The sequence below is a fragment of the Ovis aries genome, chromosome 16 (assembly GCF_016772045.2).
Source record: "Ovis aries strain OAR_USU_Benz2616 breed Rambouillet chromosome 16, ARS-UI_Ramb_v3.0, whole genome shotgun sequence".
Taxonomy (NCBI): domain Eukaryota; kingdom Metazoa; phylum Chordata; class Mammalia; order Artiodactyla; family Bovidae; genus Ovis; species Ovis aries.
This window is the reverse complement of record NC_056069.1, coordinates 71,341,399-71,356,906: the sequence shown is the minus strand read 5'-3', so window position 1 is coordinate 71,356,906 and position 15,508 is coordinate 71,341,399. Positions and strand designations below refer to the sequence as shown.

Here is a 15,508-nt window from a genome sequence, read left to right as displayed (position 1 = left end):
GCTTCATCGTGTCTGACTCTGCACCTCTGTTGACTGTAGCTACCAGTGGGTTGCTATTTGCTCCTCAGGGGATCTTCCTGATCAAACCTTCATCTTGGGAAGACCCCCTAAGCCTGAGATTGCGTTCATGCTAAGGGGCCTCTTCGGCTGCCGTCTGGGGGGCTGTGTGGACCGAGGTTAGGCAGCAGCTTTGGCTCTCAGTGGATGAGAGTGTCTGGAGAAGGCGGCGCCCTGCGCCTCTGGGCCTCCCCCTCCAGACCCTGTGTTTGCTGCTGCTTGAAAGACCCCTTGGGGTTCCCCAGGAGCTGGTCATCCGTGAGCTGTGGCCTGCACACTCGGGGAGGAGCTGGGGTTTCATTTCAGGGTCTCGGGAGGAGCGGGCCGGGCCGGGTTGGCCCAGAGGCCCGCAGCTGAGCGGGCGGGGTGCGGCCTCCTCGTGACCGCATCTCGTGCAGTCGTCGTGAGCCCTGCTCCATGTGGCCTGCCCCTCAGCCTCAGGGACCCACAGGACTGTCCTCCCCAGCCCCAGCCTTCCTCCGTGCACAGACCCGCTCAGCCCTGCCGCTGCCTGCACCACCCTTGGGCACAAGCTCGCCAACCCGGCGGCAGCATGGGGAGGTCTGCGCTTGAGCTGGAGCCCAGACCCTGGCTTTAAGGACGAAAGGTTAAGGGGAGGCCACCCTCAGATGGAGCCGAAGCAGAGCGTGTCTGCGGCTTGTGGCTCTCCGAGGACGGACGCCCACCCCCACCGACCCCAGCACGGGTCCAGGTGGCGGAAGGGACAGAAGCCACAGGACAGCCACCACGCATGGGGTCCTGTGTCACACGGATGCGGTGACCAAACGTCCACGTGCGGATGGCGCCTGTCTCCCGGATGCGGTGGCCTGCCCTGGGGCTGGGGGCTGGGGGCTGGGCCCTGGGACCACCCAGGTCGGGAAGTGGACGCCCTCCTGGAAGAGGCTGTGACAGCCAGAGAGAGGTGGGGAGTCAGGAGGCCACATGCGGCCTGCTTCAGGGGCAGCCCCTGCCCGCTGACCGGAGGCCCCAGGGCCAAGTCAGTCTCTTGCTCTGCACCAGGAAGGCCTCGTGGTGACCAGTCAAGGGAGGAGAGATGCCTTTTGTAACAGAAACAAAAAAATGAACTTACTTGTTTAGACCTGGCTCCTGGATGACCTCAGAGCTGGGCCAACCTGTCTCACGTTCTCGAAGCCCCTCTGGAGGGTGGCTGCCAGACGGGCCTAGTGCTGAGAGGGCGAAGGTCCCCGAGACTGCAGTGCGGCCTCAGTGCCGCCCGATCCCCAGGCTGGCAGTCGGCTCGGCCACTAAGCCCTGGTCCCGGGCAAGGAGCTCTGGTGCCCCCGCCCCCTCCCATCCCCCCTGCCCCTTTCTGGACGGCGAGGCTCAGGTGCACTCCGTCGGCAGCTCCAGGCGGGCCTGCCAGGCTGGCACCACCCGTCTGGACCCTGCGGCCTGAGCTCGGGCCTGTGCTTCTGCCTTCCCAGCTGACACGGCCTGCGTCCCCGGTGTGGCCGTGCAGACCAGGGCCCGGCTGGCGCCCAGCCCGGGGGTCTCCTGCCTCCAACTCCCTCTGAGCACAGATGAGACGAGTCCTTCACGGCCACAGCCAAGGCCCCTGGTGTGGGACGTGGAAGGTGGGCCTGCCCAGGGACCCCCCAAGCCAGGACCCCACAAGATCCCGGCCCACCCCACCCCAGGCCCCACACGACCCCCAGACCCCACACGACCCCACACGACCCCACACGACCCTGTCCCACCCCACCCCAGACCCCGCATGACCCCCACATGCCCCACACGACCCCAGCCCAGCCCATCACCACCCTCCCTCACCACCCTCACCCCTCAGGCCTCTCTACACCTGAGATGACCCCGAGCCGCAGCCCACATGCCCCCGCCCCGTGCCAGCCTTGCCTGCTGCCTGGCCCCTGGCTTGTCCTGGACCAGGCCCCTCTCAGGAGCCAGTGTGGGGAGTGAGCGGGCAAGCATGTGGGGAGTGGAGGACACGGCCCCCCACAGCCTCCACACCCGAAAGTCGCCGGGTCTGGGCCTGAAGGGTGGGAAGGGCAGGCCCCCCCGCCGGCATCAGCCAAGCCCTCCCTTGGGCTCCAGAGCTTCCGCTCCCACCCAACACCCCCGGCGCCTCGGGTAGGGTTGGGGGTGGGGCTGGGGGGGGTCACTGCCCTGGGAAGAACAAACACAGACAAGGCCGGGGCCCCAGCCGCCTCTCCGCCCCCTGAGGAGCCTGATGCTGCAGCGGGTGGGCCACGTCCCCCACGGGACAGGCGATGGGAGGACCGTGGTCCACACGCACCACGGGAGGGGGTGGGAACACGGTACCTCCCCAGAGACTCAGCAAACAGCTGGGCAGGGACACAGAAGGGATGGACAGTCTGCCAAGGTCTCAGCCGGTGCTGCATCCCCTGGGGGCGGTGGGGGGCTGTACTGATGAGAGCCCGGGGCTGGGGGACGAGAGGGGGTCTGGGGGGAGAGTACTGATGAGAGCACAGGGGAGGGGGACAAGAAGGGGTCTGGAGTACGGGAGTCAGACGTCGCTGGGGAAACCGGGGAGGTACGGACCCCAGTGCAGAGGTGGGGAACTGGCCTGGAGGCCAAGGGCTCATGTCCTCCTCGGAGCATTTTTTGTGACCTGAACAGGCTGCACGCCCGCCCGGCCTCTTGCTCCGTTACCCCTTGTCTGCCCCTCGCCCATGCCTGTCTCTGGCTCCACTTCCGTGGCCCGAGGGGCAGCTGACCGTGGCACCCATCTCTCTCAGCGGGATGCTCTGGGCTCCCTGCGGGCAGTTCAGCCCGGCGCCGTCTCAGGGCTGACCAGCACCATCGGGAACGCGTGTGTCCTGCCCGCCTGTGCTCCCACATGGGGACAGCTGAGTCAGGAGGGACATGCTCAGCCACGCCTTCGTGGAGTCCGTGTCCCCCGGCTATCGTGTCCACCAGCAAAACTGCTGGGTCACTCGGCTTAACCCCGAGAAGTGGCAAGAGCGGCCGCATTGGTCTCTCCGCATTCGGGCGCACCTGCTGGTCTCCCTCCCCCCTCCCTCGGGTCCCTGTCTCAGGCGGGAGGGCCGTCGCAGCCCCAGCCTGCGTGTCCATACAGAGGGCCCCTCATCACGGTTCTCGCCCAATGATCACAGGCGGTCACCCCAGCTGACAGCAGGGCCTCACGGCCGGACTGCCCACCGGGGTCTGGGGACAGCTCGGACCCCCATCACCCGCTGTGTTTACTCTGGTCTGTTTTTACTTCTTTCAGCCAGTTCACACGGTCACTCTTTCAGCATCTGGGTTTGCCTTGCTGATCAGACCTGAGATCAACTCCAAGAGCAACAGCAGACAGCTCTGAGTGTTTCCTTTCTAGGCTGTAAGAGTCATATGAGATCCAACACATTCGGATTCTACAGTTTTATTCTGCTAACAAAATGATTACAACCAACCTAAAAAAAGGAAACAAGAAATCAACTCTAAATGGCTTGCAGTTCCATGGCTGATGGTGGAAAGGCCGCCGGTGAAGACACAGACAGGGCAGGGGGCCGCGTGCCCCTGCCCCACGCCAGCCGGGGCCACGGGACTCGGGAGCGGGGCCCGCGGGCCCTCCCCAGATGCAAGAGGGGGCCGGAAGCCACTGGGCTGGGTTTCCCTGCTAACTCAGCCCTGAACCAGACCCCCGCCCACCCGTGGTGTTTGGCACTAGCTGTGGCCGCTGCCCGCTGCCCAAGCACCCCTCGGGCGCGTCCGGAAGCTCAGCCCCGCCTGACCTGAGGTCCGTGGACCAGGCCGATTCCTTGGGAGCCCACAGAAGCCAGTGGCAGCAAGGCTGGGCCATTTGGGGCCCCTTCCATCGAAGCGATCTCCGTACAGACAGCTTTTACCAGTGGACCCCCGCCCCTCAGTGTTTAAATAAATAAATAAGCCGTAAGGAGAGGGAGGCACACAAGTTGCTCCAAGTTGCGTGTGACGGCGCGCGCGAAGTGCAGACACAGCCAACCACTGGAAGGCGGCGCGTCAGCGGCCTGGGGCCGCCCGTCAGTACTCTGAACGGGGCTGGGTGCCTTGGCTGCAGCCGGACCCCTCCAGCGTGAGGAGTGGGAACCGGGGTCGCCGGGGCAAGTGTGCTTCAGACGCTCACGCTGCGGGGCTCTAGGTCCCAAAGGCGTCCCCGCCGTCTCCTGCCGTTTCCCAGAGCCTAAACCCAGGCGGGGCTGCAGCTGGGGAGACCCAGTGTCCAGGGCCACCCAGGGTCTGTGCGCCTCCTTGGGGGCGCCTGGGGCGGGGCTCAGAGTAACCCTAAGTGCGCATCAGCCCAAAGGCCCAGCTGCGGAATCAGCTCTGAGTCTCCAGGGGCTTCCCGCCTCGGGGAGTCAGCTCTGAGTGTCCATCCAGGTGCTTCCCGCCTCGGGGAGTCAGCTCTGAGTGTCCATCCAGCTGCTTCCTGCCTCGCTGGGCCACATGAGGTGGCTGCTGCGTTCCAGTCTCTGCCAGCCTCCTGGAGGGAGGGAGGGAGGAAGGGAGGGAGAGAGGGGCCCGGAGGATGGACACAGGGAAAGCTTGAGTGCGTGCCGACGCTCGGCCTGGACAGGAGCGCCTGGGGGCATTCTAGCGACTTCCACGGGATGCCAGCGCCAGCCAGCGCGCTCTGCGGCTCCATCAGCACGCCCGCCTGGCCAGCCAGCAGGATCAGGGCCCTAGGAATAGATGGTGACCACCTCCCGGCCACTGCCCCTGACCAGCAGCACCCTGTTCAGCCCCTCAGTCAGGACCTCAAGGAACTCCATGTCTGCGGCAGGGCTGAGTTAAGGACGCGCCGGCCCCAAGCAAATGCGAAGGGAGCCCCTGACTCCCCAAGAGCCGCGTCATCTGGACCCGGCCGGAGGTGGAGGAAGCTGGGACCCAGGTCCTTCGGGGTGGGAGACCGGGGGGGGGAGGGGCCCTGTCTGCCCACCAGGACCCCCCGTCCTGGGCTGCCCGCAGCAAGCGCTCCTCCGCTCTGACCCCCGCCCTGGGTGCCTCCTCTGAGCAGGGGGGCAGTGTGGCATGGTGCACCCTGCGGGGACGGTGTCGGTGAAGGATACAGTTCTCGTCCCCCTGCCGGTTCTTGGGGGGCCCCGGCATGTTCAGCAGGACCAGCTGGGCGTCCTGGGACTTGTCGAGGACGACACCGTTGAGCCGCACGGCCGTGTGCATCCTCCTTACGTTGGACTGGTTCCTGGGGAGGGAGGCGCACACTCGGTACCTCCACCACGTCCTGGGTCCCGGCCCACTCAGCTCCCCTCAGGAAGGACAGGTGGGCACAGGTCCGACCCGCCGCTCAGAGCGCCCCAGGGGCAGCGAGTCCACAGGGGGCTGTGAGGACGCCCGGGGAAAGCTGGTTTCCATGCTCTGAGCACAGCATGAGGCCCGCGGAGGAATCGTGGACCACAGCCTTTGATCAGCACAGCCCTTTGGCCAAATGGAGCCAATTACAGCCACCAATTACCAGGAGGGAAACAGGGAAACGGAGCTCTTGGCTTCCTCTCTCCAATTTTGTCTGATAAAATTACAGGCTGGGCCTCTGTCCACGGCAGTCGGGGGTCTTTTGTTATAAGAACCATGATTTAGTTGCCGGGATGGACCACAATTACTAGTGTGTTTGGGGGCAGTGACCCCAGGAATGGGCATGTGATATTAAAGGGTCTCTCTGGGTTAATGGTCTGAAAATACATATAATCTAAAAATCAGGAGTCTGGGACCGGACAGACCCACACCTCCCAGACGACAGGCCCCGTGGAGGGCAGAGGCTGGGCAGCCCCTGAGTGTCCAGGGCACGAACAGAGACCAGCTGTGAGGCCACCGACAGGGACGGGCGGCCGGGAGCTGAGCCTGGCAGGGAGGGGCACTCAGGCCAGGGCTGCGGCGCGGGTGGGGGCGGCTGGACACACGGAGGAGGACTCGTGGCCAGCCTGGGCGCGGAGCTGGAAACCAGATCCCCGCTCCGGATGGTGGCCCGGAGGACACCGGTGACCACACCCCCGGTTCACGGGGCACAGGGAGGCCCCCTCGGGGCGGGCATGTGTCGTCAGCGGGCTGACCGCCACCTTCCGGGAGTCCCTCCTGCCGACTCCAAGGAGGCGCCTAGGGGAGGCCGTCCCCGAGCCCGCCTCCCACGCATCCTGCTGGCCCCCGGGGCACACGGGGCACAGGCCCAGGGCTCATGGCGCCTTTTGCAGGGATGGCCGCTCCTGTGTCCACAGACGGGTGTTTGTTTTTCGGCCAGGAGGCTTTGCGTGGAGAGCGCGCTAAAGCCACGAGAGAACAGCGGGCAACGGTGTTCAGCCCTGCGTTCCCGGCTCGTCTGTGGGTCTTGTCCCCCTCTGTGCAGCCCACTTGGGTTTAGGGGCTGGAAGTGCAGTCCCGAACCCCACGGCTCTGCAGGGCGAGTAGCCAGGGCTTCCGAGGGAGGGAAGACAGCCCGGAAGTCACAGGGCACCAAGGCAGACAGGCACGGACAGACAACACCCCCGGCCTGGAGGCCCGGCTCCAGAGGTTCACCCACATCCCTGCCCCCGAGACTGAAGGCGCCACCTCCTGGGGGCAAGGCGTGCCCGGCGCCGGGCAGACGGAGGACACGCTGTCCAGCTGAGTCAGAATGTGGAGCCCGAGCCCCTGGCCCCGAGGGACGTGGGTGAACAATCACTGCAGTTTCGGGCACAGCCAGCCTCCGCTCCACTGCAGAGCCGCTCAGGGCCATCCTGGCCTGGTCCTCACGTACTACCCAGAGAAGGAATTCCGGGTGTGCGCCCTGAGCGGCTCTGGACAGAGGGAGCAGGCTAAACAGGATATCACTGAAAGCGGGGGGGGGGGGGGGAGCAGCACACGTACACGGACACGCAGACACAGGTCAGGCGCGTGTACGCGGACACGCAGACACAGGTCAGGCGCATGTACGCGGACACGCAGACACAGATCAGGCGCATGTACACAGACACAGACACAGGTCAGGCGCATGTACACGGACACACAGACACAGATCAGGCGCATGTACACGGACACGCACACATATTTCAGGCGCATGTACACGGACACGCACACACAAGTCAGGCACATGTACACAGACACATAGACAGGTCAGGCACATGTACACGGACACGCACACACAGGTCAGGCGCGTGTACGCGGACACACAGACACAGGTCAGGCGCATGTACACGGACACGCACACATATTTCAGGCGCATGTACACGGACACGCACACACAAGTCAGGCGCATGTACACGGACACATAGACACAGGTCAGGCGCACGTACACGGACACGCAGACAGGTCAGGCGCATGTACACAGACACATAGACACAGGTCAGGCGCATGTACACGGACACGCAGACACAGGTCAGGCGCATGTACACGGACACGCACACACAAGTTAGGCGCATGTACACGGACACACAGACACAGATCAGGCGCGTGTACACGGACACGCAGACACAGGTCAGGCGCATGTACGCGGACACACAGACACAGATCAGGCGCATGTACACGGACACGCACACACAAGTCAGGCACATGTACACGGACACATAGACAGGTCAGGCACATGTACACGGACACGCACACACAGGTCAGGCGCGTGTACACAGACACATAGACACAGGTCAGGCACATGTACAAGGACACATAGACACAGGTCAGGCGCATGTACACGGACAAGCACATACAAGTCAGGCGCATGTACACGGACACGCACACACAGGTCAGGCACATGTACAAGGACACATAGACACAGGTCAGGCGCATGTACACGGACAAGCACACACAAGTCAGGCGCATGTACACAGACACATAGACACAGGTCAGGCGTATGTACACGGACACGCAGACACAGGTCAGGCGCATGTACGCGGACACGCAGACACAGGTCAGGCGCGTGTACACAGACACATGGACACAGGTCAGGCACATGTACACGGACAAGCACACACAAGTCAGGCGCATGTACACGGACACATAGACACAGGTCAGGCGCATGTACACGGACACATAGACACAGGTCAGGCGCATGTACACGGACACGCACACACAAGTCAGGCGCATGTACACGGACACGCACACACAGGTCAGGCACATGTACACGGACACGCACACACAGGTCAGGCGCGTGTACACAGACAGACACAGGTCAGGCGCATGTACACAGACACGCACACACAGGTCAGGCGCATGTACACAGACACAGACACAGGTCAGGCGCGTGTACACGGACACGGACACATAGACAGGTCAGGCGCATGTACACGGACACGCACATACAAGTCAGGCGCATGTACACGGACACATAGACACAGGTCAGGCACATGTACACAGACATGCACACACAGATCAGGCACGTGTACGCAGACACACAGACACAGGTCAGGCGCATGTACACAGACACGCAGACACAGGTCAGGCGCATGTACACGGACACACAGACACAGGTCAGGCGCATGTACACAGACACGCAGACACAGGTCAGGCGCATGTACACGGATACGCACACACACAGATGTGCACACAAGCCAGGCACACGGACACGGACATGCGCACACACACACACACACGAGCACGCACACAGGCCTGGCAAAAGTACACAATGGACACATGCATGCACGCACACAGGCCAGACACACGGACACGCAGGCACACAGGCCAGGTGTGTATGCATATCATGGACACGCAAGTACACACACACGGACATGCACACACACAGACACACACACACAGATGCACACACAGGCCAGGCACGTGTACACAGACATGCACACACATAGGACCGAGCACACCCACACATGGGGTTGCATGTGTACGCACTGACCCACACATGAGGCCAAGTAAATATGCATAGACACACGCATGCACAGACCAGGCACACACACATACTCACGGAAGCACCCACACACTGGGCCCTGCACACACACAGGGCTGTGTACACACTCGGACATGCACACGCAGTTCACGGGGGCTGTGCGTGCAGCGCATGCCAGGCAACCACGTCTACGAGGTCCGGGGTAAGGGGGCGACTTACAGGTTTCCCCATTCTCTACACGGGAGAGAAAACGGAGAGTGTGTTACTTCAGGAGCACACACAGCGCGCGTCGCACAGCTTCTAGCTCCGCCAGGCCACCCTTCTCAGCCGACAGCGTCCTTCTCGAGGGGCGGGCCCCTCGGATCCCCCAGACCCTGTGGCCAGCAGGGCTCCGTGGCTCAGCTCCACCGCCCGAGACTCTGCAGATGCTGTCCTGGCCTCCCACCCAGGACCCCTCCATCTCCCAGGCCCAGCCACACCGCACACTGGGACGGGGCCTGCCCCAGGGCTCTCAGCTCAACGCTGCAGCCGTGAGCCAAGCAGGGCTTGGGCCCCGGGCGGAAGGGCAGCCCAGAGGGTCCCCACTGGGGCTTGGCCCTGACCTCTGGATGCTGGGACCCCCACCAGGAACACCAACCGCAGCCTCACTGGCCTCCTCACCCACATCCCTGCTAACTGTGCCCTAGGCTGGCCCCCCCACCACCACCGCTCACAGGCCGTGTGGGCTGCGGCTCCTGACGGACAGCGGGGGACCCCTCAGCTGCGGTCGGGGCAGCCTGACACTCACGGCTTCAAGCTGAAGAGGTCCTTGAACCCGGACACAGTGGCGTCCTTGTTCCGATGCTTCTCAGCGACCAGCTTCTCCTTCGTCCAGGTCATCTGCACCCTGTCGGGCGTGGGCGGGGCCTGGGCCCTGGCAGCCATGGCCGAATGGGAGGCCGTGTTCCTGTCGTGGATCAGCTGAGCCTGGCGGGCGTGGGGAGCACGGCCTCACTCACCGGCCCGCATGATCGCGGGCACACAGGGCTCCCGAGTGCGCAGAGCTGGCCTGGGGCTGCAACGCTCTCCAGGACGGGAACCAACCCCCATGGGGAGAGCAGCCAGCCGGCCCCACGGACCCAAGACGGACACAGCAACTCGGCCCCCGAGCCCAGGCCCCCCTGAGGGCGTGACCTCGACCACAGCAGAGGGGAGGAGGAGGGCCAGGCGTGGAGGCGAGATGCCCGGAGACCAGGACCCCGCGCACCTCGCGCTCCCGCTCCGTCTTGGACAGCTGCATCTGCTTCAGCATTTGCGAGCGCTGCTCCATCATCAGCGTCCGCTCGTACGTGAAGGCCGAGATGTCGCTCTCCACCTGCAGGCCCGAAGCACGAGGCTGACCCCCGCCCCCCAACGGAGCGCCACGGCCCCTGTGGGCGCAGAGCCTGGCCCCGGCATGCCCGCCCCAGGACGTCATGACTGAACGCCCTTGCCCTTCCTGGAGCCCTGGTCACGGACGCACGAGCACGAGAGGCCCTCCGCCCCGGCTCTGGGCACAGGCCCGCCCGCCGGCACAGGACCGACGGGAGCCTCTCACTGGCCACGGGGCTCGGATCCCGACGAGCGGCTGGTCCCGCAGTCACGTTCAGTGCAGCTGAGCCTTCCTGCGGCGAACTCACAGCCCAGCCACCCACAGGGAAAGCCTCAGGCAAAGCTACACTGAGGGACTCGCTGCAAGACGCCCAGCCCTCCTCGAAGCCAAGCTCACACAGACAGACAGAGCCCGAGACGCAGCCGTCCGGGAGCCCAGGACAGGCTCCGGGGATGACTCGGCCCGGGCTGCGGGGATCGGGGGCCCCGCCCAGCGCGCGCCGGCCCTCACCATCTCCACCACCTCCACCTCGGCGCTGATCCGCAGGTGGTACAGGAAGGTCTGCAGGTCTTTCTTCATCTGGATGCTGTTGTCATCTACCTGGGCCACCGTGAAGATGCGCATCTGACACTTCCTCCACACCTGGGGGCGGGGCCGTCACTCCTGCCTGCTGCGGGGGACCGCGCGGGCGACCCCGCCCCCAGGAGCCCGCCACCCCCAGTGAGCCCAGCCTCAGGCGACCCCGCCCCCAGAGACCCCGCCCCCAGCGACCCCACCCCCACGAGCCCACCCTGGGCGCCCCCCCCCCCCCCCCCGACCGCACCCTCAGGCAACCCCACCTCCGAAGAGCCCAGCCTGGGGTCGCCCCATGCCCCCCGCCCCCAAGAGCCCTATCCCATGTAAACCCTGCTCCTCCTGAGCCTGCGTGCCTCCCTGTGTGGCCGCCCCCGGCGCCCCGCCCCCCGGCGCCCCGCCCCCCGGCGCCCCGCCCCCCGGCGCCCCGCCCCCGGCGCCCCGCCCCCCGGCGCCCCGCCCCCCGGCGCCCCGCCCCCCGGCGCCCCGCCCCCGGCGCCCCGCCCCGCGCCGCCCCCACCTTGTGCTGCCGCAGGAGGAAGGGCAGCAGCATGAGCAGGCCCCCGTCGTGGACGATCCACCAGACGTCGATGTGCCCGCCGCTCAGGCGCTGCTGGTTGTGCGGGAACAGGTCCACGTTCTTAGCCACCAGCAGGGCCTGCTGCGCGGCCGTGGCATCACGCACGGTGTCTGCAGGGAGGGGCGGTCACAGGTCACGCCCGGGGCCGCTGGGCGCAGCCGGGTGGGGTGGGCTGGGGTCCCCGGGCAGCCCCTCGGGGGCAGGGGCCTCAGGCCCACCACCCTGCGGCTGAGGCGGCCAGCCTGGATCCGCCCCCACACCCCCCCCCACCTCCCCGAGAACCGCGAGCCCCTCTCCGAGCAGGGCGGGGGCGTGGACCCACCAACGAAGTTCCTCCAGGAGGAGGGGTTGTCCTCCTGCTTCCAGGCCCCGGGCCAGCCCACAAGCACCGTGTTGTGCTTCATGGCCCCCAGGCCGGCCGACTGGATGAGGTGCGACGTGCCGTCCCGCAGGCTGGACGACACCACCAGCTGGCAGAAACCCTTGGTCTTCTCGGCGCTCATCAGGGCCCGGATGTTCTGCAACGCGGGTGGGCGGGGGGCAGTCAGCAGGGGGCTGGGGGTACCCTGTCACCCCCACCCCGGGTGCCGGGCAGCTTCCACATAGACGTCACAGCCTCACAGGCGGAGGCTGGAGGCCGAGCAGCTACAGCCCAGGCCAGAGCTCAGCACGCTCGGGGCTGGCTGTGTACACGTGAGCACGTACCCATGGGAGCACGAGGGCGAAGGTCATCACTGGGACCGTGCGGTCACATCCCACCCACCCCGGCACAACACCCTGCCCCGGCTCCTGCTTCCTGGGGGCCAGGCCAGGATGCGTGGGGCCCAACGGCTCCTCCTGGAAGCCTGTGGAGCCGGCGCTTCAGGAGGGAGAGGCCAGCCCCCTGGACAACACACCAGTGCCCGACAGGCAGCTCGATGCCCAGGGAGGCCACACACGCAGGGACCAAGGGAGGTCCTCTGTCCAGACGGCCCAACCTGCGCTTGCCGGCCACCTCCTGGCCCTGCTGACTGGCCCTCGGGGGCCTGGCGTGGGCCCCGCCTGAGCAGGAGCACGGCCCCGCGAGGGAGGCCTGGACACTGGGCCTCTGGCCTCAGAGCCAAGATAGCCAACCTCACTTGTCCTGAGCCCCTGCTGTGGGCACTTGTGATGGACACCCAGGAAACTCCCACCAACACATCTCCCCTTGGCAGCACACCCCCCCTCAACTGCCGACATAAGCGACCACCTGCAAGGGTCCCAGCAGCTGGGACGTGGCCCAGGGCCGCCTCGGTGCAGCCGCACCGCTGCTTAGGACCCCTGGACACGCGCTCCCAGAGACCAGTCCAGGGGCTTGGCCTCCCCGCTCAAGCGGCTCAAAGGCCACACGTTCCAGCTCTGAGACCAATGGTTTTCCAGATCACGGGCGGGAGTACAGACCTGTGCTGGGGCTTCGAGGAGCCCCTGTGGGGTTCCGAGCAGCAGCGCTCTGGGGCCTCAGACCGCAGCCCCACGCTGAACCCGAGTGTCCACAGTGAGCCCTCCTGCCCCAGGAGACCAGCCTCACCCACACTCCCCCTACACCCGGCCGGCCCTCTGCTCACCGGATCATCTGATGTGGGCCCCTCCGTCCCCCCAGAACCAGCAGGGGCCCCCACCCAACAAGGCCGCCACTTCCACGAATGCGCCGACACACAACGTGTCAAGTCAGGCCCACAAACACGGCCCAGGCTTCCGCCTGCAAAGCCGCGTGGGTGCACCCAGCAGACACATCCAGCACAGCAAACCTGGGCACCCGACCATGGGCTGCCCGTGGGCCTCACCCTGAGGCCCCTGCGAGCGCCTCCACCAGCCCCTCCCCTGGGGAACCCACACAGGTCTGAGCTCCACCCTTGCTGGACACCCGGGGTGACCCCCAGCAGAGCCTCCCCTTACCCCCAGCAGCGCCAGAATCCAACCACCGGCTTGGGATGGGACGGGGCCCTCAAGATAGAGATGACGGAGCACCCGAGTGGGGCGTCCCGCCTCCCCATAAAGCATCACGGAGACCCGAACCGCACCCGAGACCCGCCTCCCCATAAACCATCAAGGAGACCAGAACCGAACCTGAGGCCTGCCTGCCCGTAAACCACCACAGAGACCAGGACCCCGCAACACTGCCCGGCCTCGGGCGTCAGGAACCACCCCCACGCCAAGGACAGCGGATTCCACAGAACAGGACTCAGAGCTCATCCGGGAAAGGAACCCTGTGCAGCCTTTGTTGAAACGCCACAAGCGCTTGACCAACTGGGAGAGCAGTGGTTAAAAGCAAAACGAGTACGCGGAACAGTATTTCCACAGAGTCGTTTGTTTAGAAACAGCAGCCGGGGAAGGGCCAGAGGGACACGCGGGTGACACCCCTCAGGGCTGGAAGGGGGGCCGTGACTCGAGCTGTGCTGGTGCCGTTTCAGGCGGCGCTGAGCTCTGACCCCTCGCCCTTCAGTGCTGGGCCAGACGCCCACCTCCCCACCCATCCCCAGAGACGCTGGGGGGCCGAAGGGGCCACGGTCACAGAGAGAGAAGATGCTCTCTGAGCTCAGGAGTGCAGCCGGAGGCCACCCCGGCACTATGAGCACAGAGCCAGCCCCCACCTGGGCGCGGGCATCGGGGCTGGGGCGTCTTCACACCAGATGCAGGGGCTCCAGAAGACAGCGCCGGCACACGGAGCCGCTCTGCTGGCGAGGACGCCACACGGCGTCCGTACCAGGATCGCGCCACGACCCGGAGTCAAGCCCACGGCCACAGACGACTGGGGTCCACGCCCAGGATCACAGCCACAAACCCACTATCTACACCCAGAGCCACAGATGACCCCGGTGTCCGCACCCACGGCCCAGGCTCGAGGCCGTGATTTCGGTGTCCACACCCACAGCCCCTGGCCTCGACCCCGGTGTCCGCACCCACGGCCCAGGCTCGCCACCGTGATTTCTGTGTCGCGCCCAGAGTCATGGCCATGCCCACGGCATCTACACGCACAGCTCACACCAACAGCTGCCACGTCAAACCTCTGGGTCATGATGACCCCAAAGAGGACGGCTGGAGCCCTGCAGACGAGGAAGAGGCCGCGACCCATCCCCCACAGGCTGCGTCAGAGGCACCAGCCCCCAGGTGGGTCCCCGGGGCTGCCTGTCCCACCGCTGAGGAAGGGGGCAGATGCCTCAGGATACACGGGCTTAGACCCTCCGAGAGGCCGGGGCCGCTCCAGGCACTCTGGGGGACCTCCGGGCGCAGCCTGGTTTATAAACAGATGGACGCCAGGCAGCCCACACACGGGGACAGCAGGCGAGGGCGCCCACGGTGGCCCACACCCCGCAGCCCGGCAGGGGTGAGCAGGGAGGCCGGACGGGGCTTGGGGACTGCTGTCACAGACCCCTCCTGTCTCAGGGACAGAAGCGTAGCTGGGGAGGAAAGACAGCCGGTGGCGGACCGCCTGGAAATGCCGCTGGCGGGCGGAGGTGACGGGACAGGCCACGCGGGCACAGCCACGCGGCGCAGTCACTGTCTGTGAGCCTGAACTGTCCCCAAGACGGGGTTTGAGGGTTAGGGAGACCAGGCCAGCAGGGCTGCCCCAGACCCAGGGCCGAGGCCACGGCCGCTTCAGTGGAGCGTCCCAGTCGGAGGACGGAGTGCTGGCTGGCCCCCGGGGCCCCCTCTGGACGGGCCCTGCAGCGGAGCAGAGGGAACTTGAGCCAGTCCCGCCCACTGGGAGTCCTGCCTCGGGGCAGCGCCCAGCCAAGCCCACTGCCTGCCCGAGGCCTCAGGGTGTGCACTCCAAGTCTCAGTTTCCCTCCCTGCTTGTTCAAACTCAGAAACCACACCCGCTCGGAAACCAGAACAGAACCAGCACAACCCGAGGGACGGTGGCGGGCGTGCAGCGGAACGCTAACAGGGCCGCCCGCTTCCTGGACGCTGGGCCGCCCACCTCCTCGGCCTGCTGGGCCTCCGCGTGCTTGTCCAGGAAGGTGCCCTCCAGCACGGAGCCCACGATCGTCAGGCCCTTGCCGGCCTTGAGCTGCGAGGTGAAGGAGAGCAGGCGGGGGTGCTTCACGCGCTGCTCCTCGTCCAGGTTCAGCAGGACCAGCACCTGGGGCCTGGGGGGCGGGGCGGGCGTTAGTGCGGCATCGCAGTGCCAGCCTGG

At 66.0% G+C, this 15,508-nt stretch overlaps 2 protein-coding genes across 8 annotated transcripts in view; both read right to left on the bottom strand.

Annotated features, from left to right (window-relative positions):
• Nucleotides 1–3,420: 3,420 nt before the first annotated feature.
• Nucleotides 3,421–15,508, bottom strand: part of SLC12A7 (solute carrier family 12 member 7) — a 66,502-nt gene continuing 54,414 nt past the window's right edge. For 3 of the 7 annotated variants that reach the window (XM_042233972.1, XM_027980193.2, XM_042233975.2), the window contains exons 17-25: nt 15,293–15,461; nt 11,675–11,870; nt 11,293–11,462; nt 10,710–10,841; nt 10,095–10,202; nt 9,636–9,814; nt 9,068–9,082; nt 5,103–5,236; nt 3,421–4,807 (exon numbers count right to left, since the gene is read on the bottom strand). In XM_042233972.1, coding sequence (XP_042089906.1) covers nt 4,716–4,807; nt 5,103–5,236; nt 9,068–9,082; nt 9,636–9,814; nt 10,095–10,202; nt 10,710–10,841; nt 11,293–11,462; nt 11,675–11,870; nt 15,293–15,461 — 1,195 coding nt within the window. In that variant the 3' untranslated portion in view covers nt 3,421–4,715. Of the gene's footprint in view, nt 4,808–5,102; nt 5,237–9,067; nt 9,223–9,635; nt 9,815–10,094; nt 10,203–10,709; nt 10,842–11,292; nt 11,463–11,674; nt 11,871–15,292; nt 15,462–15,508 lie in introns of those variants that run through there. The other 4 variants (XM_042233973.1, XM_027980194.2, XM_042233974.1 and 1 more) reach the window with 3 other exon arrangements.
• On the bottom strand, nt 7,234–8,130 carry LOC132657929 (uncharacterized). Its single transcript, XM_060400290.1, has 2 exons — nt 7,363–8,130; nt 7,234–7,329 (listed from the first exon to the last, which is right to left on the bottom strand). The coding sequence occupies exons 1-2, from the start codon at nt 8,128–8,130 to the stop codon at nt 7,300–7,302; spliced, it is 798 nt and encodes a 265-aa protein (XP_060256273.1). The 3' UTR covers nt 7,234–7,299.